At 33.9% G+C, this 27106-nt stretch overlaps 2 protein-coding genes across 2 annotated transcripts; one reads left to right on the top strand and one right to left on the bottom strand.

Annotated features, from left to right (window-relative positions):
- Window positions 1-1856: 1856 nt before the first annotated feature.
- LOC106071473 (uncharacterized) lies at window positions 1857-14482 on the bottom strand. Its single transcript, XM_056015354.1, has 3 exons — window positions 14188-14482; window positions 11088-11231; window positions 1857-7054 (listed from the first exon to the last, which is right to left on the bottom strand). The coding sequence occupies exons 1-3, from the start codon at window positions 14393-14395 to the stop codon at window positions 6795-6797; spliced, it is 612 nt and encodes a 203-aa protein (XP_055871329.1). The 5' UTR covers window positions 14396-14482; the 3' UTR covers window positions 1857-6794.
- A 4676-nt stretch (window positions 14483-19158) lies between these two features.
- On the top strand, window positions 19159-20037 carry LOC129923743 (SUMO-interacting motif-containing protein 1-like). Its single transcript, XM_056016253.1, has one exon. The coding sequence runs from the start codon at window positions 19159-19161 to the stop codon at window positions 20035-20037; it is 879 nt and encodes a 292-aa protein (XP_055872228.1).
- The last annotated feature ends 7069 nt before the right edge of the window (window positions 20038-27106 follow it).

The raw sequence follows: 27106 nt of genomic DNA, 5'->3' as shown, positions 1-27106 counted from the left end.
GCTAGGCTTTTTAGTTAGTTTTATTGCTGTAATATTTGTAATAAACAGGTGAATTTAGGTTTCTGTACGTTTCTGCATGAATAGGCACAAAAGCACAATGGCAATAACCCTAGCAAGATTTCATGTTGAAGACTGGTAGTAAAGATGTTCACAAGAAAGTGTTATAGACCACAAGTATAGATGTAAGCGAGCAGTTGGTTGGTGAGGGACCGTTCTTATCCTAGACTATATATTACATAGTCTATGGTTCTTATCCCTTGAATGTGGATACATTTATCTGCTGCAAGAATGTTTCACGTCACTTCCTTTTCTAATTTTTGGTTTTGTTTTGTTTGACATGTTTTGGTTGTTACTTCGATATAGCCCAAACATCCCATAGGACGGCCTGTGGGGTGGGGGGGGGGGGGCAGAGTTCGAACCCGGGACCACCGAGACAACACTCCAGAGTGAATAACACACGAATAGGCAGCCACTAAGTGTTATGCTTTAATCTTTTAACTATATATTAATTAATGTAATGGACTAAGATTTTTATTGCACTGTAGATTTTATTTTTAAATTGAGATTCCATATGGCTTGTAATTCTATTTACATGTAGAAATACAATACGTTATTGAAAACAATGTTTACACAGCTGCATTCAGTTTTATGCAATCAAGTTGTGGCCCGGCCGATTCTTACATCCAGTTCGACTCTGAAGGGAACCGTACCGCGTACACGTCGCTCCGCGCATCGGTAGATGGACAGATTTGTCCTCCGTAAAATGCTAAAACTTGTGCAAGAATCACAAATTAAGCGCAAGGAAACGAAGTTGGAATGCGATGGGTCGCTTAGTCTTTGGTTGGCTGGAAGTTTAGGTGTCGGACTTTTTAAAAAGTTGTTTGACCTTGCGAATGATCATAATTGAAATCCGCGATGCGGTATGAACAAGTGTTAATATACTGAATGGCCCTATTCAGGTCCATTATCCGAGTGATGCAGAGACGAAGCTGGTGCCACCTAATGGGGCACTATCAAGGCGGCACCCCATATCCAGAATCTGATTTGATTTGTTGATTTGAGTCACATCGGCACAATTTAGGCCATGTCGTGCCTGTATCCAGAATCTCAAAGTGAATTTAGTAGTGGTAGATACAATACGACTCTTGCAGGAAAAATTCCAAGAGACGCATCATTCTACATTGTTTTTGTTTTTTTTTATCCGAAAGCTTGTGACATGGATCAGCAGATGTGGTCTGTTTACACTCCTGACAGTCCTAGTTCATTGAATCTTTTCAAGTGGACACAAAATGTACAGTGAAATTTAATCGAGTTGACTTTTCATTGTCCGCGCTTGTATTCGGCTAGAACGCTACTTAGGGTTCCAAATGTGCCCCTCGACCTTCTAAAGAGCTCTCCAGTTGCCTCTTTGATGCCATTTGCTTTCCTTTATGCCAGTGTGGGCGAAATGGCGTCTGATTTGATCTTTATTACTAGTCATTTATATATTTTTTTTAACAAAGAAAAAAAAATTATTAAATGATTATAATTTCTTTTCACATTTGGTTCCCTACAATATGAGGGTTCTGTTATAAATATTAAACAAATCATTAAAATAAATGCAATGATGGTGTCCATCACAAATATTTATTCTGTTAAGCTTTTTTTGTTTTATCTTCAGTACTTTCCTCTTTTTCACTGTGGCTGTTTGTTAATGAAATTTTCTTTGTGTTTCATGTATTCAACATGAAATGTTTTTTATAGAGAAATTTGTATAAAATGCACAATTACAAAACACATTTGCCTCAGGTTACTAAAACTTATCATATTAGATCTATAAATGAAATTTAAAGAAAACAAACACACACACACAGAGAAAGAGTTTAAAACATTTCTAATTTCTATTATGCAAATGGTACATTACATTTTTTTTGTTTTATTATATATACAAAAACAAAACTGACCTTATAAAACACAAAAATAAATGCAGCCAAAAAAACTTTAGAAAAAATTAAGGAAAAAAAGATTTCATCTGATTTTCATTGGTTGAAACAAATTTGAATATCACAATGCCTGGAATGTTCTTTTTCTAAAGATTTAGAGATTACCACAATGTTGTTCACGTTCACAATAAACTTGAAAGAAACAAATGACCACAATTCCATTGGACACAAACAGGTTTCAACTGTTACAAATGTAATAAGAAAAATGTACCGACCAAAACTAGACATACAATGCACAATGAAAACTACATGTGAAATGATTGTTTAAAAGAGCTTATCAGTGATACTAATATAGTCAAGTGCATTGGCGTTGTAAGTATTCTGTTTTAATAAAAGCAGACCATGAACTTACATCAGGGAAGTATTACTGAATAGGAAATGTTAGTAAGGTTTACTTGGCAAAAGTTAAGGTATCATGATTTATTGGGTACGTGTATGGTCAGTATAGCAACAAAGTACCAACCAAAGTTTTCCAAAGTGATCAAAGGTCTAAAAGAATTAGTTAGGATGTGGTCTGCAATTGATGTATAAGCTGAAGTCTATTGAGTTTAAGCAGCTTAATGACTTGTCACCCATGCTTTCTTAAATGACCACTTGTCCAATGATTTTTTAGGTGTGAGGCAGACATAATGTAGATACTGCCATCTATATATTAGAGCTGGTGAAACTCTCAAATGATTATAATAACACTTTGAACCCCAATCAACCTGTATTTTTAATTATGCCACAACCTACATTTAGTCTGCTGAAAAATGTATTGATACATTGTTAATGACAATGATTTATTTACAGAGAACAAAAATTTGACTGGAAAACAGATAATTTTATGAAGAATATTACAAAACATTAAAATGTAAGCTTAGATAATTTAAGCTTATGAATTTTTTTTTTAAATCTTTAAAAACAAAATTACATAATAACATTTGAGATTACATTTTCCAATCAACAAATAGCCTGCAGATAACTGTTAACTCAAATATCCTACTTATGCCTGGGGAGATTATAGACAGTGATATGCTTTCAATCTTATATAATTTACAGATGTTCTTCAAAAATTATGAAATCTAGACAGAACCTTAGGGACAAATGATGGAAAACATTTAAAATAAAAATTAACAAAAAAAAATCAGTTGCCATAACAAGTTTTGAATTGGTCGAGACAGATAATGGTGTATGGTGCTAAAGATAATGGTGTATGGTGCTAAAGATAATGGTGTATGGTGCTAACCTCTCAATTCTTTAATGTGAACTTTGATTTCAACACTGGTAGTGAATAATAACAGGAGGTTTAAAATCCTTACATTATTGTGATTCTATAAAAACAAAACCGAAACATCTTTGAAGAATAATCCAGACAATCCAAACATAGCTTATGTTCCGAATTGAATGAACATCACCAGATAAAGCACAGCTATGAATTGTGCCATTATTAAGCTATGCATAGCTGTGCAGCTTAAAATAAATGCAAATGCTATTTATGTGAAATTTCTTTAGGGGTAAAACTTTTGCTGTGAATAAAGCAAAGGGATTTACAACATACAAAGTACATGGACAAGTTTCAGATCAATGCAAAAAGATGTGAAGGAAAGCTGCAAAAACTTTGTAACCATGGAAACTTAATGTTGTTATCATCACAGACTAGTGTTATCGTTGTACATTGTTATAGTTGTAAAAACAGCTGTTTATTCATCAAACTAACATAGAGTTCTTGTGCAGTATTGACAAAACTGTGTCTACATAGGGCAAGAACAATGGTGATGGCAATGTAAAGAATTATCCATTTTGTGAACCATGGGTTCTAAATACCTTTGCTGCTAAAATCAAGTGATTCAGTCCTAACTATAGAACAACTAAAAACTGCCTATTTATTATCAGGCACTTGTAAGCAAAATTACTTTTTAAAAGTAATGACCTTAAAGTGAAAGAAAAATGTATATTAAAAAAATATATATATAGATATATGTCATTATTATATACCTACACGCTTTTTTAAAACAATTTACTACGTAAAAATGTCATTCTGGTGGAAAATTTTAAATAAATTTCAATAGCAATTAAATAATTATTCATAAAATTGAGACTCGATAAATCTAACCAACTGATGACAAAGATAGGTCTTTCTTTACAGTACCCTCCACCATTAAGTTTTAATGATGGCTATAAGTTTTAACCAATATACTGAAGTGCCTCTCTGTTCATCAATAGCATAACAATGAATGCATATATATGTATATAAATATATTATGCTCAGCTATACACAAGTTCCATCAGTTAGCATTATAAATTATTTTAAAGGTTTGAATTGCTACAATCAGGTCATCTTACAATTAAAGCTTTAATTTGTGAAAATGTCCTAAATATAAAAAAATGATTGGCTTTTAGACAACTATGTAACTTCTGGGGAGCCCTAACTATAATATAAATATTAGTTTTTTAACACTTGTCTTTCAGCCCTCACCACTATGTACAGTTTGAGGAACTTAGCTTGTCTCTTTCTTTTTTTCTTGTGAGAAGTGTACAAAACTTGTACATTTTGGTCTCTAAGGTCCTACAATGCTGGTGCAGTGTTAAAATAATACATGCGACGTAGTGAGATTGATACTATGCCTACAGTATGAAACACACCAAAAAAAAAAAAAAAAGAAGGGAAGAAAACTTGTATAGATATGAGAGTAACAATAAATGTGTAAATCAAACACATGAATGCAAAATTTTCAAACTGATTATGCAAGAGATAAGTAAATAATGACATTAACAATTTTTAAAGTTCATTCCAATCACTGACTTAAATTTCTAGATTTAATTTAAATATCTATATTTAACAACTCCATATAAATCTGAAAAACAATCTTTTTTTTACAATCTTTTTTTTCTATACATGATGATGAAATGTAATATAGGCCTGCCTATATTTTCATCAATCTGATTTGAATGTGCATATTAAATTGTGAAAGAATTTTAACAACAAAATTTTTTTTGGTAGCAAAGAAAAAACACAGATTTAATTTTTTTTTAGTTTGAAAAATTTCACATGTGAAATACACAACCACTGTTACTAACAAAAAAATATTTTTTTTTTAAATCGTTCACTGCCAAGTAAAAAAAAAAATTATATGATTATATGTTGAGCAGTTACTATACAAGAATATTTTATTTTAAAAATCTGATTAAATTTGATTAATAAATTGCCATATTTATAAAGGCAAAGATTTGTTTATGAAAAAACAAACAATGACAAAATAAACTTAAAAAGATTTTAGAAATAGAAAAAACAAAACAAAATAGGATTAGATGAAACGTTTAAAAAAAAACAAAAAAACTTTTAAATGTCACTTTATACATGAACAAATTGGTAACAAAAAAAAAGTACAATGACATTGGCAGCAGTTTTATATATATATATAAATGATGTGAAAAAGATTTAATTATTGAGCTTAATGAAAAAGTACAACTAATAATCTGATTCAGATTGAAATATATCATTTGAAGTTGAAAGTTAGGATATTAACAACTGATTGCTATTTGATATTGACAAAATACCTCTGAAGACCACACAAAAAAAAATGCAGTTATCACTGAAACAAATTTTTTAATTTAGAAAAAAAACTAGTTTTCTTCTTTTGTCTATGTACCATCTAAGTCATGTTGTAAGCAACATATAACTCATCTTTTTTTTTCAAGGAAATAAAAAAAAATAAAGCAAATACATAACTCTTCTCAAATTAAAATTAAAAAAGGTGACAACTGTGATTTCTCTTGTGTGGTCAACATTTCTATTCACTAAAGTAGGGCAATGTGAAAGTCTAAAATCAATCCTTCCCTATTCTACCATAAAATAAGCAGGTAAAAATTCAACATGAGGCCTAGAGCTTTTGTTAGGATCTTGAACTTCGCATTTCAAATGCTAATCTTTACTCATTTTTTTTTTGGAAAACTATATAAATTTTTAATGTATGACTTTTTTTTTTCATTGGTCATACAGTTCTTCCATTGAAAAAAAAAAGACTTCTATTTTTCCATTTTTATTGGCATTTGCATTAAAAAGCAACAGATATTTTTGTAATAATATTGATAGGTATAAGAATAGTTCTATCAGTCAAAATCAGAATTGTAGGATAGGGCTTTGGAAAGTAAATTTTTGTATTATTTTTTGTTGTATCAAATGGGTATATTTTTGAATAAACAATATAATATTTTAACTTGTAATTGTAATGACACTTTAATAACTAACCAAAAGCCAAATAAAATCTAACAATTTTTTTTTTCAGTAAGGACCTAAGGCTTATGAAACAAGTGTGTGTTATAAAAAAAAAAACAACAAATGTAATATTTACAATAAAGTGTATACATACTTAAGTCTTTTCTTAGATAAAGCATGTATATATAATATCATTTTTAAAAATTCACTTTTTTTGGTTTGGCTATATTTAGTATATCTATATATCTATTATGCATGTTAATTTTTACTAAGAGACTACTGGTATCTGATCAAAGTGCAACTTAGAAAGTAGATTAAAAACTATCCCTTGTTCAAAAGATGACAGAAAACCTTCAAAGTACTTAGAAAATCTAGTCCATTTATTTCTATCTATAAAAGAAAATGTTAAGAAAACCACTCCACTCATTGTAAATCCACATGGAATATGTAGTATGCATTATCCTAAATTAATGCATAGTCCTGCACAGTTTACATCTACAATTTTGCTACCTCTACTCTATGCAAGAAAATACCCAAAAATATTATCAGGCATATTACTAACTATTGTCTATTACCATTCACATAAAACAAAAGATCTGGATAGCATATATCCTTTAAGCTTCTTGGTCAACAAAAAGGGTGTATGGGGTGGTCCAAACTGTTAAGCGATTCTGCATATTTTGCAGTAAATCCACAGCATGGCTGGCTTCCATGGCTGAAAACAGCATAGCCAGTAAAGAAATGCAGCAACCTGTGATGGCCATGTAGAAGCCATAACCCAACAATGCGCTCTCCTCTGGAGCACCTGCTGGGATACTGAAGTAGGCTCTGTGATTCATACCAAACATGGTCACTGAGTAAACACCTGCAGCCACTGTCAAATAAAATATAGTCTGATGTTTTTTAGAATGCTTAGACAATTACCATATTTTGTTTATAGAATGTTTCCAGTTTTTAAATATTTAATTCATAGTGATTCTTTTCACATTAAAAAATCTAAAATACAAAATGAACATATACATATAAAACAACAACCGGATATTAAATTAGCATTAATTTTGAACAAACAAGAAACAGCAATATGTAAATAAGACATGATGACTGATTAGAGTAAGCTTATTATTATATATTTTTTACTCTACTGATTGATCTCATTTTAATTTTATTCACATTTTATATGATAAAAGATTTTCCTTACCAAAAAAATACTTACTCTTAACTCTTATGCTGAAGAGAGAGGAGATATTTCAGAAGAATGAGTGAGATTACTGGATTGCATTATGACTATGCCACTGATTATCTTTTTTTTTTCCCCAAGTCATGATGTACCAGCAAATAAAATTACTACCTAGTAAAAACCCAGCTGATAGGGATGTGATGTCTAAATCTATATCCTATGTAGTTTTTCTTGTTTAATAACTGAATTTACTAAAGGAGGGGTACTTAAAAAAAAAAAACGACACTGTTACGTGCGCATCTTAGTGTGAATGTGAAATGGTGCGATTGCGTGTTGAAAGGGGAGAAGAACCCAAATGGAGGACTATGAACAAGAAAGTGTTTTCAGTGTTAATAAAGATTAAAGTATTTATAAACCGTGATTTGTCGTTTACATGTCTAAAGAGTCTCATCCAATATGAAAACGTAACAAGTGGCGCCCAACGCAAAGGTAAAACCTACGTAGTCCTTTATACACAGTTGATCTCCTGTCAACAGACAGTAGAGATATCATATTATATAGTCTAGATCTAGTGACAGGATACTATTCAATTTGATTAATATTAATAGAAAATGGCGGACAAGGCTGAGGTAGCAGCGTTGAAAGAAGAGGGAAGGTTGTTGGAGCTGGAAGGGGCAGAACTAAGAAAGTACGTACAAGAAAGGTTGATGGAGAGGGAGAGATTAGCAATGGAAAGAGAAAAAGAAAAGGAGAGATTAGCGATGGAAAGAGAAAAAGAAAAGGAGAGATTAGCGATGGAAAGAGAAAAAGAAAAGGAGAGATTAGACATGGAGGACAAAAGAGAAAGAGAAAAAGAAAAGGAAAGATTAGACAAGGAGGACAAAAGAGAAAGGGAAAAGATAGCCATTGAAAAGGAGAAGAAAAACGAATTAGTCGCCATTGAAAGAGAAAGATTAGCGTTTGAAAAAGAGACAGCAGAGAAAAGGTTAAAAACAGACCAAGGAAAAGAGAATGATAAAAGAAAGAGTGACTCTACAGGGAATAAACTGGCAAAATATAAAGGTTTGATATTCAACGAAGACAAAATGGACATAGACATTTTTTTGAAGAAGTTCGAAATAGAAATGAGAGAATTGGAATACCCTGAAGACAAATGGACATTCTTATTGTCGAGATCATTTACAGCGGAGGTGCCCTCAAAAATATGTATGAACCAGGGTAACTACAGCATTGTGAAAGAACAACTACTTCGAACTTTCTGGAAAACAGAAGCTTTCTATCGCCAACAGTTTGTTAATTGTGAGATAGAACCAGAGGATGACCCGCAGACCTTCCTGGACAAAATGAGCAGCCATTTCGATAACTGGATAGAAACTGCTGAGGTAGAAAAAACCTTTGACAGTCTTAAGACATTTCTCATGCTGGACAAAGTGATGTACGAGTGTCAGGAGGAATTAAAAATATTTCTGTTGGAGAGGAAACCGAAATCCATAGAAGACATAGTAAGACTGATAAGGGCTTATAAAGTGGCTCATCCCGAGAAGAAATTATCTAGAGGCAGTGATATAGAAGAAATAGTTGCCTTTAACAGAACATGTGAGACACTGAATAACTCTCACAGAACAAGAGAGACACAGGATAGACAGTATAGAAGTGGTACATATGAAAGACAAAATGATAGCCGCAACGGAAGATATCAAGGAAACAGACAGGAAAGAAAGGACTGGGAGAAAGGTAGAATAGAGCAAGGCTTATCATTGTCATCTGATACTGGAACATTGGAGATTTTTCAGACATTCGTAGGGAACAAGGCAGCCAAGACCATCAGGGATACAGGGAGCACTATTATTGGAGTGAATAAGGATTTAGTGGAAGACCATGAATATACAGGCGAATCTAGGAAGTGTGTTATGTTTAATGGGAATATTGTACAATTACCGATTGCTAAAGTTAGTATAGACACACCGTATTTTAAGGGGACAGTGGAAGCTTGTGTTGTAGATCAGGGTGAGATAGATTTAATTATTGGGAATATTCATGGGGTGAAAATATGTTCAGTAAGGGAGATTGAGAATTGGAAGAAATATTATGGGATAAAGTTTACGCGAGGTAGAAATGGGGATGTGGAAGAAGACATAAGATCTCATACATCAGATGACATGGGTAGCAGAGAGCACGAGAAGAAAGAATTAACAGATAAGGTAGAAAGCAATGCAATAGGAATGGGTCCAAATCAAAGTAAAGTAAGGCAATCAGTGGTACAGGGAAAGCGATTTAAACCCACATATAGACGTACAAGTCCATACATCTTATGCTTTAATTGTGGGAGAAGGGGGCATATTAGAAGACAGTGTCAACAGTTAATTAGAATTAAGGAATCAAGGTACAATAGTGGAGAGGCGTATACGAGAAAAGAGAGGGATATTAGCAGCCTAGAAAACAGTACAGCTAGATCATTCGGTAGTAGGATCACAATGGGACATCATTGCAAAGGAGGGAAGCGGAAAGGATGGCATGTCAATAATGTTAGAATTATATAGATATGATTAGAAAAGGTAGGACTGATGGACACTAATTATTGTTCTATTCTACAATGAATAAATATATGTGTAATGAAGTAAATATTGTTGTTACATATACATATAGGTTAAGGATACTACATTATAGAAGTTTGTAAAGGCTACATAGGAAATGTAAAAGAGTATAAATACTGGAAAGTAGATACGTAGATGTTGCACAATGTATTTAATTATGTGTGGTTCGGTTGGATTATAATTATTCTATTAAAATTACATTTGTAAGAAAATTATCGAAATGATGTGGTAGAAATACATAAAAAGAAACGTCAAGACTGGAATTATTATATAGGCCTGATGATACTAAGACGTAAATAGCATTGGATTAAAGCTATGGTAGCCTATGAGGAGTGTTGTTAGTTATAAACTGGGTCATGTTGTTGAGGCTACAATATACATGGAGCAAGATAGACCTTGTTTGTTAACTATTTGATTGCGACTGGAATGATGGTGTTTGTACAGGCATAAAATTATGAGTGGGGAGTTGTATTAATAGAAATATGATTACTTATAGATATATGTTAACAGAAGTGGTTTCAATTGCTCATAATAACAGTTATTATTGTGATGAATATAATTGTTATTTCATGTTGGAATTGTATTGGTATTAACATGACATTGTGTTTGATTTTGTGTAATTATTACATTATAGTTTTTATATGTTACCGATTTGTTTTAACTTGGAATAGTCTGATAATATATTCAGTGATTTGTATTTTGGACGTTCGATGTGCATCGAACTTGTTAAACAGGGGGGGTGTTACGTGCGCATCTTAGTGTGAATGTGAAATGGTGCGATTGCGTGTTGAAAGGGGAGAAGAACCGAAATGGAGGACTATGAACAAGAAAGTGTTTTCAGTGTTAATAAAGATTAAAGTATTTATAAACCGTGATTTGTCGTTTACATGTCTAAAGAGTCTCATCCAATATGAAATCGTAACAGACACATTTTTTTTCCTCTTAAAAACCCGAGTTTATGATTTTAATGGAAAATCAATCACAGTCAACCCTTGGTTTATCAAATTTTACAGGATTCATTTAAACTACAAGATGTCCATAAGATACCAATAAAAAATTAAATTCCTTTAAAAAAATTCAATATAAATGTTTTCAATATAATGACTGCACGGATGTTAAAAAAAATTACAACTTACAAGCTAGAAAATTAAATGCTGTAAGCACTCTGAAACTGCCCTTTGATTCCAAGAAACGGATAGCATACAGGATGTACATCACAGTGGAGAAAAGCATCCCAAGACAATGCAGAAGATACAATGCCTGAATTGATCTGAACCAAGCTGAAATGTGTAATCATGAGCATTAATTTAGTATATTACAGTATATATCTTAGTCATACCAATACCTTTAAAAAACAACACATTTTTTATGTGCTATAAAAATATTTATTTATATATATGTATGATGGATACAAAATAGAATTTTTAATAGTAAAAATATGTTGCAGAAACACTTTGTCAAGATTAGTAAATAAAATATTATAAATAGTAATTCTATATAAATTATAATAATAAATAATTACTTAATACTTCCACCACCCATAGCAATGTAAATTACTGATATTAGTAAAAGTGGTGTGGTGTTCCTGTTGCCTGGTCTTGTGGCAGTATAGGCTGCTTGGAATAGCTTTAATTTGAATAGATTTTTTTGTTTGAATATAATACAATCTGAGTTGTGTTTGCTGAGCATCTAAAGGCAGCATGGAAAGCTCCCCAATATCCCTTACCCTATATGTCCTCAAAAGTTTTATAAATAGTTTATTGGACCATAGAGCAATGAGAAAGCTAAACATGTATGGAGATGTGCTAAATCAATAAGTACAATATATTCTTATTAAATCTAGAAAGTCACAGTACATATAACTTTCTTTGGTGTTCCTGTTGCCTGGTCTTGTGATGAGTGTCACCAGGTGCAACTTCTAGCATTTCCTAGTCCCTAGTAATTTAGTGCAACTTCTAGCACTTCCTAGTCCCTAGTAATTTAATACAAATACCCTATTAATTTTTGTTTGTATGGAATCAAACAACTTAGCTTATGAATCAAATAAATCAGCTCCAAAAACAGAATAAATATTGGCGGACTCATTAGTATATATATATATATAGACTTAGCTAACCAAAAAATATAGTCTTAACCCTAGGAAGAGGTAAAGTCATACTGGTAACATAGGAAAAAAAAAACCCACCTGACTTACAAATTTGAAATTCTTTTTTTCATACATAAAAAGATAGCTAAATGGAAGGATAAGGGGTCAGAATCATTGCAAAATGGACACTCACATTATACAGCATGCAAGTTTCATATTAAATATCAAAATAAAGATGTAATGACCACAAAAAGAGCGAGTTGTACGGATTTACGGATTCATGTTATCATATGTCCAGAATAAATACATTTCTCTAGCATAGATCTATCTAGTAAACCTTTAAAAATTAAATTTAAACTCCATTATTCGCTTATCCACTATAGTAGATTCTTATATATGAACACTGACTTTCGGGAACTAGGTCAAATTTTTTTTTTTTTTGGTGAAGGTTTAACTTACAAAAAAATGAAAACAGATTCTTATTCTTCAACTAAAGGACAATAAAAATAGCTGTGTTCCTTTGAATTACCACTCATAGTCAAGATTTTATTTTGATAATAAATTGGGTCACTTCATAATCCTATACTGAATGCAGTTTTTGTGCTTTCCCTTTCATTGGACACTGAGCACCGTCAATGAACACCACTATGTAATTGCTAATAAATTATATCTCTGTGTTAATTAAAAATTATTTAGATTGTACTAAAAGAAGTAGATTCACTTCTGCAATATATATGTATTTATAGTCTATATCACCGTCAATGAACACCACTATGTAATTGCTAATAAATTATATCTGTGTTAATTAAAAATTATTTAGATTGTACTAAAAGAAGTAGATTCACTTCTGCAATATATATGTATTTATAGTCTATTGCCTCTCTCTCTCTCTCTCTCTATATATATATATATATATATATATAATTTATACTTTATTTATATACCTATACTCATCTATTTGTAGAAGCAGACAGAAATAAATCTATATAGATTATAGATCTATAAATTAATTATATGTATATATATATATATATATATATATATATTATAATTTAATGAACGTGATATTTTCAACTAGGCTACATGTATTCTCTCTCTCTCTTAATTCCCATCTATGAATCCTCTTCTTGTTTTCATAATTTGGATGTTTGTTTAGTTACACCTTAACACCCTCTCCCTCTCATAGATGCTTATAATTATTTTCATGACTCTCTCCCCCTTCCCTACACTGCCTGTTTGATAGGTTGTGACACTACACACTTAGTGTAAACCTCTCCTCACCACCAGCTCACCTGGTGTGATCAACTGCAATGGCTTGATATCTGCAGCTTCAAATTAGCAGCCCACACTTTTTCTTTCATTCATAAATTATATATTCTAGATATCTCGATCTAGGTCATGTTTATTCATTGAAAAAATCATAGATTTATTAATCCCAATAATGTTTCTTATAACGATTTTGCCATGTGTAATAAAGGAGAATGTGTAAAATTCATTATTATTCATTAAGACACCTCCTTTTTTAATTTTATTTAACATCTAACAGTATAAATGTGATTGGAATGTCTTTCTAAAGATGTTTGGAAGCTTATTTTGATATGCCCATCAGCCCATCAAACAGGCTCATAAAAGACATAATATAGCCCTCATCCTTTATATGAGTCTCGTGTGAATTGCCGGGGGAGGTTAAAACAATAGCTTGACATATATGGTTACAGAGAATCTAAAAAACTGCCTGCCATCTGCTTGGAAAAGCAGAACAAAAATACCGGAATATGTGCAGCCCCAAAACGTTGTTTTTAGCTCCAAACATAAAAACAAATGAATTACAAACAAAAAAAGCGATGCATTCACTGAAGGAGAATTGGATGGGATGTCCCTTATATAACAGCCTCCTCTAGATTATTATCATTATTATAGTAGATAGATAGGCCATCATCATTGGGTATGTTAACTTTGTATGTTAAATGTTATTAAGTAACAAGTCTTGGACTAACAAGTAACAAAGAAAGTGACAAAGAAAGACCAGTTATTAAGTTAAGTCACACTGTAAAATGTTAAGCAAGACTGGCAAGAGTCATGATAGAGTGGCAAGTGTTACACTGTGATAGTAAATAGTACAGTGTTACACTTTGACTTTAACTACAGACCTGCATAGTGAATGTCAACAAGGGCATCAAGTTTTTCCATTTCACCACAATAAGAATTTCTAGGTTCACAGTGTCTCATTAATCCAACGTCAGATTCAAACGAATGTATTCTTATTTGAAGCCATTGAGAACTGGCCATGGCAACCAAGACACATATCAGGCTCAATGCCGAAGAAATCAAACCCAAAACAAAACAAACATTCGCCATCTTTTTAGATCTAGATCTATTGTAAAGATTTCAGAAAGCCGAAAGGAATCAGGAAACGAAGATTAACTGCGTCCAACAGGCTTCTACGGAAACGAAGAATCTGGGTTTTTTTAGTCCCCCAAAATGAACATACCCAGGTTGTTGTTTTTAATTTTGTCCTAATATTACCTAACATAGAACGCACAAAGAAAAACCTTATTTTAATGTAAAACTTTTTTCTCGCAGAGCTCTCAGGATCTGTGAATTTTCATTAAGAAAAGCATTTTTAACTTTCGTGTATCGTGGGCGATAATGGGCTGTCCATTTATTAGGCCTACTCAATGTACATTTCACAAAGTACAGGAAACTTTTCACGCGTATGCATGCATGAAGGATAAGAAAAGTAAAGCAATCCTTTAAATTTAGACCTTGTGATCTATATAGGGCAGATGATGTAAAGCTCATCTATTTCTGTGGCCAATGGTTAACGAGAGTATCATGTGGCCAGCACAACTAACTTAAATTTGCGTTTCCCCAACTAATGTCAGGTATACCCATTATGTATATATAAGCTGGGTGGACTCATGCTATATAAAGGTGCCCTAAAATCCCGAAATCCAAAATTCCAGTCTTCCTCGACATTCGAATATAAGACCTCTAGGCTATATATAGGCCTATTATAGGTTTACCACTTGGCCATCACACCCCATACCAAATGATAATAAGCTAAATATTATGTTGTCAAATAGTGTGCGAAATTATTGCGAAATATCATACTTAATTATTGTAGTAGTAATTGGCTACAATATTCCATCAATTATAATAAATTGTTAGTCTAGTTTTAAGGGTTTAAAAATTCATTTCGTTTTATTTGGTTCTGTTCTGTTTTTTGTCCTCCTTTGTAATAATATGTTTTGTCCTCCTTTCTGTCCTCCTTTGCAGCGGTCTGGTAACATAATGTAGATGGTAAATGTGAGTTTTTAATAAAGTATTTTATTTAAATACAACTGCAAGATTTCCTTTTTTTTTCAGAAAATACTATCATTAGGAGATATAAAATATAATTATTCAAACTTTTTTTTTATTTAGACGAAACGAAGACAGAAAAAAAAAAAATTAAAAAAAGAGGGGGGGGGGGGTCCAAAATTACCCAGATCTAGTAAGAAATACTCAGCATTAGAAGAGTTCGTTAGTTACATTCGACATTAGTAACCGAGTGCGCTCGCTTGAACCGAGAGAAACCGGACTGATCCGAACAGACTGAATGACAAACGAAAAAAAATATCAAGGTCACAACTAAGGTTTACGTGACGTTCAAACACAACAAAGAGTCAATTAGACTAAAGTAACATAATTAGAACCTAGATCTAAGATTTAGAATTGATTTATATCTAGATCTACTTTTAAAAAAAACGTATAAATTACAGACGTTTCTAAAAAAATAAAATTGTTGCGTCCTATAGGCCTATAGACCTAGATTAGTAAGTATGCCCATGCTCGTATCCATTTGTTATAACCAAACAGTTTCTGTCTCATAGTGGCGGCCGGGTGGAAATGATCGTAGGAGGAAACGATTAGGCCAAATGGGTAGCGAAACAAGTCTCCCGTGGAAGTGCCTATAAGGGGGTGCGATACGGCGAGAGTATCCTTGTAAAAGAGCTCCCACTACCTTGTCAACAATCCAGGCGCCGCTTCAAGAACCCGTTTCATTAATGGCGTGTTCAGCACGGTTAGCCTGTATAGGCTAGGAAAATATGGCAGAGGTTCCCGGTGTAGACGGCCTTCGGCCGCGTCTCTAGTCCGCGAGTCCAAAGTGACCGGAAATGACAACGTCAAAATACACACTATTAAGACCATCTGCCAGACTGAATACATAGTAAGACCATCTGTCAGACTGAATACAAGGCATTGTTTAACTCAGCGGTTCTCAACCTTTTGTGCACAGCGACCCCAATTCTCAACTACACGGCGACCCCAAACAGTAAATTTATTTACGTTCATTTAAGCATAAATAACTGCTTTTGTAAATGCTATAAAATCGTAATTCTAATGTAAGTATTTGGTATATTTTGCAAAAGCTTTATGTTTAATCTCGAAACAATTGTTGAACCCAAGTAGGTAAATTCCTGCACCACTGAAAGGGTGTGGTTCCCAATTTGTATTATAGGTATTTCTGCGACGTCTTGTGCCAGGATTTCGGTCTTGGAGAGACTTATAGTAAGGCTAAACTCCTTATAGTAAGGCTAAACTCTTGACAAGCAGCTGCTAAGGCGTTCACTAGCTTCTGTAGACCCCTTGTGAGTGAGATACGAGTGCCGCGTCATCGGAAAACAGCAGCTCACTTATCAAGATACGACGCCTTTTCGTTTCGGCTTTAAGACGTGCCAGGTTAAAGAGCCTTCCATCGGATCTGCTATGGATATATATTCCGTCTTCCAGGGATTTAACAGCACTGGTTAGTACGACTGAGAAGAAGATGCCAAATAGTGTAGGGGCCAGTACACATCCTTGTTTTACACCCCTCTTAATGGAGAATGGCCTGGAGGAAGAACTTTCAAACTGAACAGTGCCCTGCATATTTTCGTGAAAAGCTGACACTAGTTTTCTTAACTTATTTGGGCAGCCGATTCTCTCTAGTACAGCAAACAGACCGCTTCTGCTAACAAGTTCAAAGGCCTTGGTCAAATCAATAAATGCTATGAAGCGGGGCTGCTTTTGTTCTCTGCTCTTCTCCTGTAGCTGCCGCAGAGAGAAAATCATATCTGTTGTAGATCTACCTGCCCTAAAGCCACACTGCGACTCTGGATAAACACGATCTGCCAGGATTTGTAATCGCTTTAGTAATACTCTAGCAAAAGCCTTTCCTACTATGCTAAGCAGTGATATGCCTCTGTAATTGTTACAATCAGAGCGGTCGCCTTTATTTTTATAAATTGTAACTATGTTGGAGTCTTTCAATTCCCGGGGGACCATTCCTTAAATTGTTCCCAGCACAAGCTTAGCAGTTCATGGAGTGGTTTGATTAGGGCATGTTTTCCAGCCTGAATGACTTCAGCAGGAATGCCATCTCCTCCGGGTGTTTTCCCATGTGCAAGCATGTCAATGGCTGTGCTCAGCTCCTTTACTGAGGGCGTTTCGTCTAATTCCGTCAAAACTGGAAGTGATGGGAAGTTGGAAACAGCATTTGGTGAGACGGCGTTTTCAATCTGGTAGAGTTCTGCATAGTGTTCTACCCATCGTTCCATTTGCAGCGCACGATCGCTGATGATTGAGCCATCTTTTGACTTGAGCGGAGCACACTTGCTGGTGTGAGGTCCAAAGGCTTTTCTCATGCCCTCATATAGTCCTCTTATGTTACCACAGTCGGCACAAGAATTTACCTACTTGGGTTCAACAATTGTCAGTAACCTAGACTTAGACATCGAGCTGACAAAAAGGATAGGAAAAGCTACCACAGCATTGCCAAAACTCTCCAAGCGCGTCTGGGAAAATGGTAAATTGACCACAGCGACCAAAATCCTAGTCTACAACGTCTGTGTTGTGAGCACTCTCCTTTATGGCAGTGAAAGCTGGTCAACATACATGTACCAAGAGCACAGATTGAATAGTTTCCACTTGCACTGCCTGAGACGCATAATGGGCATCTCTTGGAGGGACCATGTCTCCAATCAGGAAGCTTTGAGATTGGTCAATATGAACAGCATGTATGCTCTCCTGACACAAAAAAGATTACGCTGGCTCGGACATGTCACCCGCATGCCAGAATCCCGAAAGATATCTTATATGCTGAGCTTGTGAAAGGAGTCAGACCCAAGGGCCGCCCAAGACTTACATATAGAGATGTCTGCAAGCGAGACATGAGAGCCACAGGCATCAGCGAAAGTATGTAGGAAAACATAGCCAAAGACCGGAGTGCATGGAGACAGACTGTGCGTGCTGGGACAACCCTTGCTGAGAACAAAAGAATTGAAGCAGGCTTAATCAAGAGGGAAAAAAAGAAAGCTGCCCTGTCCGCTAGCCCTGAATCAGAGGCATACACATGTACGAATTGTGGCAAAGTCTGCCGTTCTAGAATTGGCTTGATTAGCCACACCAGATTCTGACCCGCCTCAAGATTAAGCCAAAACCAGTGACTCATTTGGGCGCATCCATTGCCTTTCGAGACAAAAGGAGCCATATAATCACGAAACAATATGAATAAGATTTTGGCTAAATAAATCTAGTCCATGTGAAGCTTGAGCTTGTTTCTGTTTCACATCATTATGAATTCTTTTGACTGTCTTTTCAAGAGTGGTACATCTCAATAGTAACTTCTATACTAAGACTTGATAAATAACGCTTAAAAACTATGTTTCTCAAAAAATACAGTACTTTATTGGAAATAGAATTTCACTGCACGGACAAATCAGAATATGAATACAGATTTGTGTAACTGACATTGAAAAGAATCATTTATCGATGCATCGCTATTAATTAGTTTAATAAACACTTTCTGTGATGTTTCCGGAACATCTTCAACTTTGACTATGACTGAAGTTCTGGCAATGTAAAAAATTATAATGAAATTGTGTCCGCAAGCATGCGCACATTTTTTTTTCTTCTCAGAAATGATCATTGTATTCGTTTATCATATTCAATGTCATTTTTCTCATAAGAGTCAGATAAGGTTGACAACATGGAAATATTTCGTCCAATTTTGTTTCCCAATCTAAAGTTTCGTTTATGAGAGTCATTGAGGCATGTTTGATCCTTGCAGTGACGTTTTTATTGCTTCTTGAGCTCCAATGACTTCTGGTGACTTATTCAGTACCAAACGTTATGACCCAATGACCTCTGGTGACTTATTCAGTACCAAACGTTATGACCCAATGACTTCTTGTGACTTATTCAGTACCAAACGTTATGACCCAATGACTTCTGGTGACTTATTCAGTACCAAACGTTATGACCCAATGACTTCTGGTGACTTATTCAGTACCAAACGTTATGACCCAATGACTTCTGGTGACTTATTCAGTACCAAACGTTATGACCCAATGACTTCTGGTGACTTATTCAGTACCAAACGTTATGACCCAATGACTTCTGGTGACTTAGTCAGTACCAAACGTTATAAACCAATGACTTCTGGTGACTTATTCAGTACCAAACGTTATGACCCAATGACTTCTGGTGACTTAGTCAGTACCAAACGTTATGACTCAATGACTTCTGGTGACTTATTCAGTACCAAACGTTATGACCCAATGACTTCTGGTGACTTATTCAGTACCAAACGTTATGGCCCAATGACTTCTGGTGACTTATTCAGTACCAAACGTTATAACCCAATGACCTCTGGTGACTTATTCAGTACCAAACGTTATGACCCAATGACTTCTGGTGACTTATTCAGTACCAAACGTTATGGTCCAATGACTTCTGGTGACTTATTCAGTACCAAACGCTATGACCCAATGACTTCTGGTGACTTAGTCAGTACCAAACGCTATGACCCAATGACTTCTGGTGACTTATTCAGTACCAAACGTTATGACCCAATGACTTCTGGTGACTTAGTATGCTGTGATGTTGGAATGTGTCGCTTAACTGCCCAAAAAAACAACAACTTGGCGAGTTCGAATCCCAATGTAAACTCGAGATCTGACGCAAGTGTTTTCTAAGTGCCTAAAGATTGGACCAAAGCAAGCTTTGCACTCTGATGTATGCGTGGAAATTATAATAATTTTAGTAGGGGTCTACTTTCATTTCTTTGCTTTAATTGTAAGTAGAGTTGGGTGAACTCCTAAAAATACCTAATTTCAAAAACCAAGTTTTCATTGAGATTCGAGCCCAAAAATCTCGGTTCGGAAGCCAAGAGTATAATCCATTCAGCCACCAAGCCCCCTAGTAGTAGTAGCCTACAATACAACAACCCAAATTCCGATTCATAGACAATGTCAAGTTAAAAACAAATGTTAATGAGTTCAAATCATAGAAAGCTGTTACAGTCGACACGCCGGAAGTGTATAAACATGTTTTTAACCCGATGTGACTGTCATGTAAGTCTTTACCATTCGTATGGCTGACGTCATCCAAGCACAATCTGGTGACGTAGTTCACACACAACACATGGCCAACAGCGAGGTCAAAATGAGATGATTCATTGCTAATGTTTGGGAAATGAGATAATCCATAGCTAATGTTTGGGAAATGAGATGATCCATAGCTAATGTTTGGGAAATGAGATAATCCATAGCAGCTTTGTGACTGAAGGAAACAAATATATTTAGCACAGACCAGTTACAATTAAAAAAAAAATTATTACAAGGTATACATAAATATCCAAATGAGTTAATCAATTCAATGTATAAGAGGCACAGCTTATTCATAGTTACAACTTACAACTTTTTGTTCAAAACTAATGTACATTGGTAGTCCTGATATTACATTTACTTGTAGAAGATTGTGTAGAATCAAAGTAGCATGATTCATTTAGATATTTGATTTTAAAAGGGAGACAATTCGATTAGAAGTTATTATAACTTTTAAAATTTCTATTTTGTATCACAGTGCATCTACTGTAGAAAGATACAAAGGGATAAAACTAAATACCAGTTGTTATTCTAAAAATAAAATGAAAAATGTACATTTAACACATTAGGATATTCTGTTCCAAAAATATAAACTTGATCAGAATATTTTATTGTCAATGATATTATTGATAGAGTTGTATACTCTAAACCTCTTACCATTCATGGTATAAAACACTGCCTGGCCATTAGAAAATGAAAAATGTAATCAACACCAAGGACTATATTTAAATACTTGATGTAAACTTAATAAAATTGACACTACCAACAATGTTCAATTTACAATGAATCTACACTCAATTCTAAAAATGACTATAAAAATTAAATGCAAATATGTATTTTAATTTGATAAATGTATTCTACATATATACAAACAAAACAAACTTAATATAAATTATCTAATTTTTTAAAACAAATTATTCAGTGCAGTAACTAGATTAAATCTAAGAAGATGTTTTTAACATATACCTATAAAAACCTTAATAATGTACTACAAAAAATATGGCATTGTACAATATTTCATTAACAAAACATAGTTGAATAAAGTCTAGTAATACAGCAGTGTTCAGTGGTAACATTTTCATAAAGACTCTTGAAAAAAAAACTTCAGTTGATAATGCAGATATTAAAAAGTAAATTAAGTTATTAGTAACAAGTAAAATACATGCCAGTGGTTTCAAATAAAAACATATCCAGTTATCATTTGTTCCTAGGTCTAAACACCTGTACTGGTAGCTATTGTTTAAAAAAGATTCTACATAAAGAATATATAATCTCAAAAATTGTACTTTATTCTTTTAAAATTTCTTTAGCATTTAACATTTTTGATGGAATCCTGTGATTGATTTAATTTACCTATGTTATGTTATTCAACCACAGAATTCCAATAAAAGCTCTTAATTTCTTTAAGACATTATCTTGTTGAAAAGTACAATGAGGTGTCAACTCTCTTAATGCCTATGGTCATTGATAAATATAGCTCAAAGAAATCTTTATTTAATTTCTAACTTAAAGTAAACAGTCAAAGAAAATGAATAGTAAGTACCTGGTAAATTAAAAAAAACAATGCTGTAAGTTGTTTTTTTTCTCTACTAGTTTTACAATTTCAGATTCAAAGACAAAGTTTATTAACTTGTTTGTCCTACATTTGTAAAACAAATAATATGGATAATGTCTTTGAACTCAAACAAAAACACAAGGGAAATTTAACAGCATCACAGCAATAAAAAAAAACTCCAATTAACCTTTGACCTTATCTTTTTTGGACACTCTCAGTATAAAGAAATCTAAACCATTCAGTATTGTCTGAGCATCAAAATGTGTTATGTGGTGACTACTAAAAGTTGTGTACACTTAATCTTTTGTCATTCAATGGATGTAAGTCTTTCTAGACAAGTAAGCAATGGATTTCAGATATCCCTCACAGCTTCTGTGGTTGAATAATTCCCAGAGAAAAAGCTGCTTAGAATAATATCTGTCATGCTTGAAAAGGGCCATAGGGACTGTATTAAAAAAAAGAATAAAAACTAAACAAAATTGACAGGCAATGTGACATTAAAAAAACAACACTTTCTAACTTTAGAATCTACAAACATTACAGATAGTTGAAAAACAACACTTGATTTATTACCAAAACAGCTGACATATCCAGACACAAGTGAGTAGCCTTCTTCTGTAAGGTACTTGTGTAGTCAAGGAAGATCTCATATTTGTAAACAGGCCAACATTTTAGGCTCCTTAGCTGACTAAATAACTGAATAAATAAATGCAAGAAGGGTTTAATATAAATATCATCATCTCTTGAAATTCTATTTGCAGAAGCTAAGAGAGATCTCAAATAAGAAATAATGATATCATAAAAAGATAATATAGATCACAAATTAGATCATTTAGATCTCAAACAAGATAGATCACAAATTAGATCAGATAGATCTTAAACAAGATAATATAGATCACAGATAGATCTCAAACAATATAAGATAAAATGTGTAAATAAAAAAAACAGCATAGCAGAGATAGATATCAAATAGTATGAATCAATTAGCCTATAAGCCGGTTAATAAATTTCACCGTTGATTCCCAAAATGAGTCTTTAAAAAATTCTGTTCAAATTTTTTTAACAAAAGAGTAAAAATAATTACAAAACTAAACAAAATAAATGTAAAGGCTTTCTTTTAGTGACTTTAGAATAGAACAGGTTTCCTGTTTCCTTAAACACTCCATCTCCTCAATACCTCCATCTCCTAAAACACTCCATCTCCTCAACACTCCATCTCCTCAACACCTCCATCTCCTCAACACTCCATCTCCTCAACACCTCCATCTCCTCAACACTCCATCTCCTCAACACCTCCATCTCCTCAACACTCCATCTCCTCAACACTCCATCTCCTCAACACCTCCATCTCCTCAACACTCCATGTCCTCAATACCTCCATCTCCTCAACACTCCATCTCCTCAACACCTCCATCTCCTCAACACTCCATCTCCTCAACACTCCATTTCATCAACACCTCCATCTCCTCAACACCTCCATCTCATCAACACCTCCATCTCCTCAATACCTCCATCTTATCAACACCTCCATCTCCTCAACACCTCCATCTCATCAACTCCTCCATCTCCTCAATACCTCCATCTTATCAACACCTCCATCTCCTCAACACCTCCATCTCATCAACACCTCCATCTCCTCAATACCTCCATCTTATCAACACCTCCATCTCCTCAACGCTCCATCTCCTAGTACATACAGCGTATGTAATAAACATGTTATATGTCTGTGAATTGGCATTCTAAATCTTTATTCTGTCGTTATATATGTCGTTAAAGTATTGCCCAGGAATGGGGTATATTTAGTTATTAGCATTATAGTTATATATTAGAGAAGAAAAAGAGCCTTGACACTATAGATCGCAAGGTCTGAAAGGGGAACTTTGCTATTATATTCCAGTTATTTCTGCTGGTTAAGTTTCTATTGCTGAACTCACTGACCTACATCAGTTCTATTCAAATCAAGTTAACACTACATGGTATCACAATGTAAGTTAAATAAAAAATTAAATTAACTTTCATAAATGGTGGTCAACTTGACAGTCCCAGATTCAGACTCTGCATGCAGCTCTTCTTATCCTAAAAACTTTTAAGCCAAACAGTAAAAAATTAATAGAATAAGGATTTTTTGTTCAGGAAAAATATTATCCCAAAATGAAGTTATGTATCCATAACTCATGGTTGGAAACATCCTGAAGCCCTAAATAAAAATTGCATTCTATACTGTGATTTTAACTCAAGGCTGCAACTTCTTCAGTATCCAATGTTAGCAAGTGCCCTATTTAAGAACTAGGCCATTTTTAAAATAGAAATGATAGTTTGTAAAATGTTTTACATCTTTCAAATGTTCCTTCAAAGTTGAAGATAATTTATTTCCTCATCCAAACATCTCAGAGGATGATAGGGAAGGGCAAGGTATGAATCCAGGACCATCAACAAGTCCAAACAACAGTCCAGCGTGCATTCTGCACATCCAGGCAGCCACCCATAGTCATAGTAAAAAGTATTTTCTAAAAGTTTCTATAATAACATTGTCAGATGCAGGTTCCATTTTCCCATTTTTATTCACAAAATGTGTGGCTGAGAGGCGGGCCTACACTGCTTGGCTACGGCTTAACCACTTACCATGGGGGCTTGATTTGGAATCCTGACTCGAGCAAAGCCCAAAGACAGCATGGAAACCTGCCATATGTTCCCTTCCCCCAACAGTCAACAAAAGGAGATTGGACCAAAGCAAAATAAGTATGCTCTAAGCATGAACTATGCACTATATCAAAAGCGTTAAAAAAAAAAAAGATCTATATGTTTTTTTCAACTCTTTCATACCTTAACAAATGAAGTTGAATAAGTAACTATTCTATTTGAAAGTGAAACAAAACTAAACACTGTTAAGTCCAAATACTTTTTACTATGACTAAGTAATAGTAGGTATAAAACTAATCAATATCAGGCCCAAATACTTCTTACTTTGACTATTGCAGCACCCAAGGAGAAGAAGGTGAAGAAACTGTAGTAATACATAGATAAGTCTCAAAGAGAACTCAAACCTTGGACCTCAGAACCACCCCCATCACATAGCTGACATGTAACAAGAGTCTTCATTGCAATGTTTATGTGTGCAAGGTCAGATGTCACCCCATCCCTCCTTTTTTTTGGTTAATATCACAGTAGTGAATATTGTTCTTTTAGTAAAGTTATAGTAAAGTAAAAATTATGACCTATAGTTTTAAAAGGGCTGTTGTGGACTGTGCAATTCGGGCCAGAATTTCAAGTTTTGTTCCCTCCTCTGAGACAATAGGTTGGCTAACAGGGCTTTAAAAGGGGCATCAGTATTTGAGGTGAAAAGCTGACTAGTGTCAGTATTTTCAAACACTTTGGACATATTGTCTCAGATGAGGGAACAAAACTTGTGACAAATATTTTTGTTATTAATAGTAATATTTAATAATAGATTATAATTTTTTATCAGATCATTTATTAATTTTTTTAAATCAGGAGAATCTTCTTACTTTTCAGTTAAACTTTAAAGTTTAGATTTAGAGATAGGGTTAGGTCTAAGCCAATGGTGTAGATGTGTCTTTAGTGTTTTACAAACTTGATATGGTTTATATTTAGCAACTCTGCAGAGGGTAGTACTTTTTTTTATAATACATAAATAAATTTTATCTCCTTCTGTGATAAGAAAAAAATTGCACATCTGTTTTTTATGTTGCTTGCTAATTTTTACTAATTTTGTAATTATATATTTCATTTACTAAACCTTCAACATCGCATTTTTGTGTATCAGACTATGATTAAATTTGTAGAAATGTAATAGATTTGTTCACTTAGCTTTACATTGGATAAAGATGAATTTTATCAAGTCTTAGACATAAACATAATTAATTCATATCTTGGAACTGTTCTTTGAGGACAAAACTGAGAATAGCAAGAAAATATGACTTCCATTTCTCACATAGATATGTGACTGTTGAGATGATGATTGTGTTTAATATGGTGGATTATTGTATCAAAAACAGCAGTGCTGAACAACTGAAGAGAACAGCACACTATTTTTCCTTCGCACAGTCTGCAAAGAGCTCCAAGATCAGTAGCAAAAAGCTGTCTAGAAGAATAATTCCGTTTTGCATAGGGCCCCACAATGTTTAAGTCCGACCCTGCTATTTAGTGAGGGTGAATACATAGTAGATTACTAGTTATATATATATATATATATATATATAGTCAACGTACAGTGTAAAATACGCCGCTATTTTGCATGGCCGGCCATAGGTCACTGCAACCTATGCGACCGCAGTGGGTCCCACACTTTCTTATCTTAGGACACGTGCTAATTCTAGGTGTAAATTATTAAATTAAACCATTTTATAACTTATAACAGATTTCCCGCGGCCACCTGATTTACGAGGAGCTCCTGGAAATCTCTTGAAATTGCAAAATACATGAAAAAAGTCATGGAAATCTCTGAAATTGTTAAAAATCTTTTGAAAACTCATACAAATCTCATGAAATACATAGACAAAAATTGTCATTTTGGGGTGTCATTCAATATGGAAAACGCCAATCCTACGCACAATTAAAAAAAAACAAAAAAAAACAGCTTTATGCATTAGCTGTAACTGTGTCGTCTGGTGAAAGAAGCTTCTCGTGCCTCAAACTAATGAAGAATTACTTGAGGTCAACAATTCTCATAGATAGATTGAAACATTTGGTAATTCTTGCTATTGAGCGTGATCTATGTAGGAAATAAAATTTTTATGATATACTTACTGTATGACTTCATTACACACAAGGCTCGTAAAGTAGTTCTGTACGTAGTAAAGAATGAATAAAATGCAAATACAAATTTATTTTCTAATACAAACTCTTAAATTTCACTTATTATCCATATGCCTATCCAAAATTTGTCCCTAGAAATCCGTTTCGCATTGGGCCACACGACGGTAGAGTCTGGCCCTGCTTTTTAGTGATAGGTGAATACAGAGAAGATTACTTGTTCTCCCACCACCTCTTTTTTCGACGCTTCTTGAGGTAGAAATAAAAAAAAATAGTGATCTTTCTTGGTCACAACAGTCCAGCCCTGCTATTTAGGGACGGGTGAATACT

The sequence above is a fragment of the Biomphalaria glabrata genome, chromosome 17, assembly GCF_947242115.1.
Source record: "Biomphalaria glabrata chromosome 17, xgBioGlab47.1, whole genome shotgun sequence".
Classification (NCBI taxonomy): domain Eukaryota; kingdom Metazoa; phylum Mollusca; class Gastropoda; family Planorbidae; genus Biomphalaria; species Biomphalaria glabrata.
This window is presented reverse-complemented; position numbering and strand designations above follow the sequence as displayed.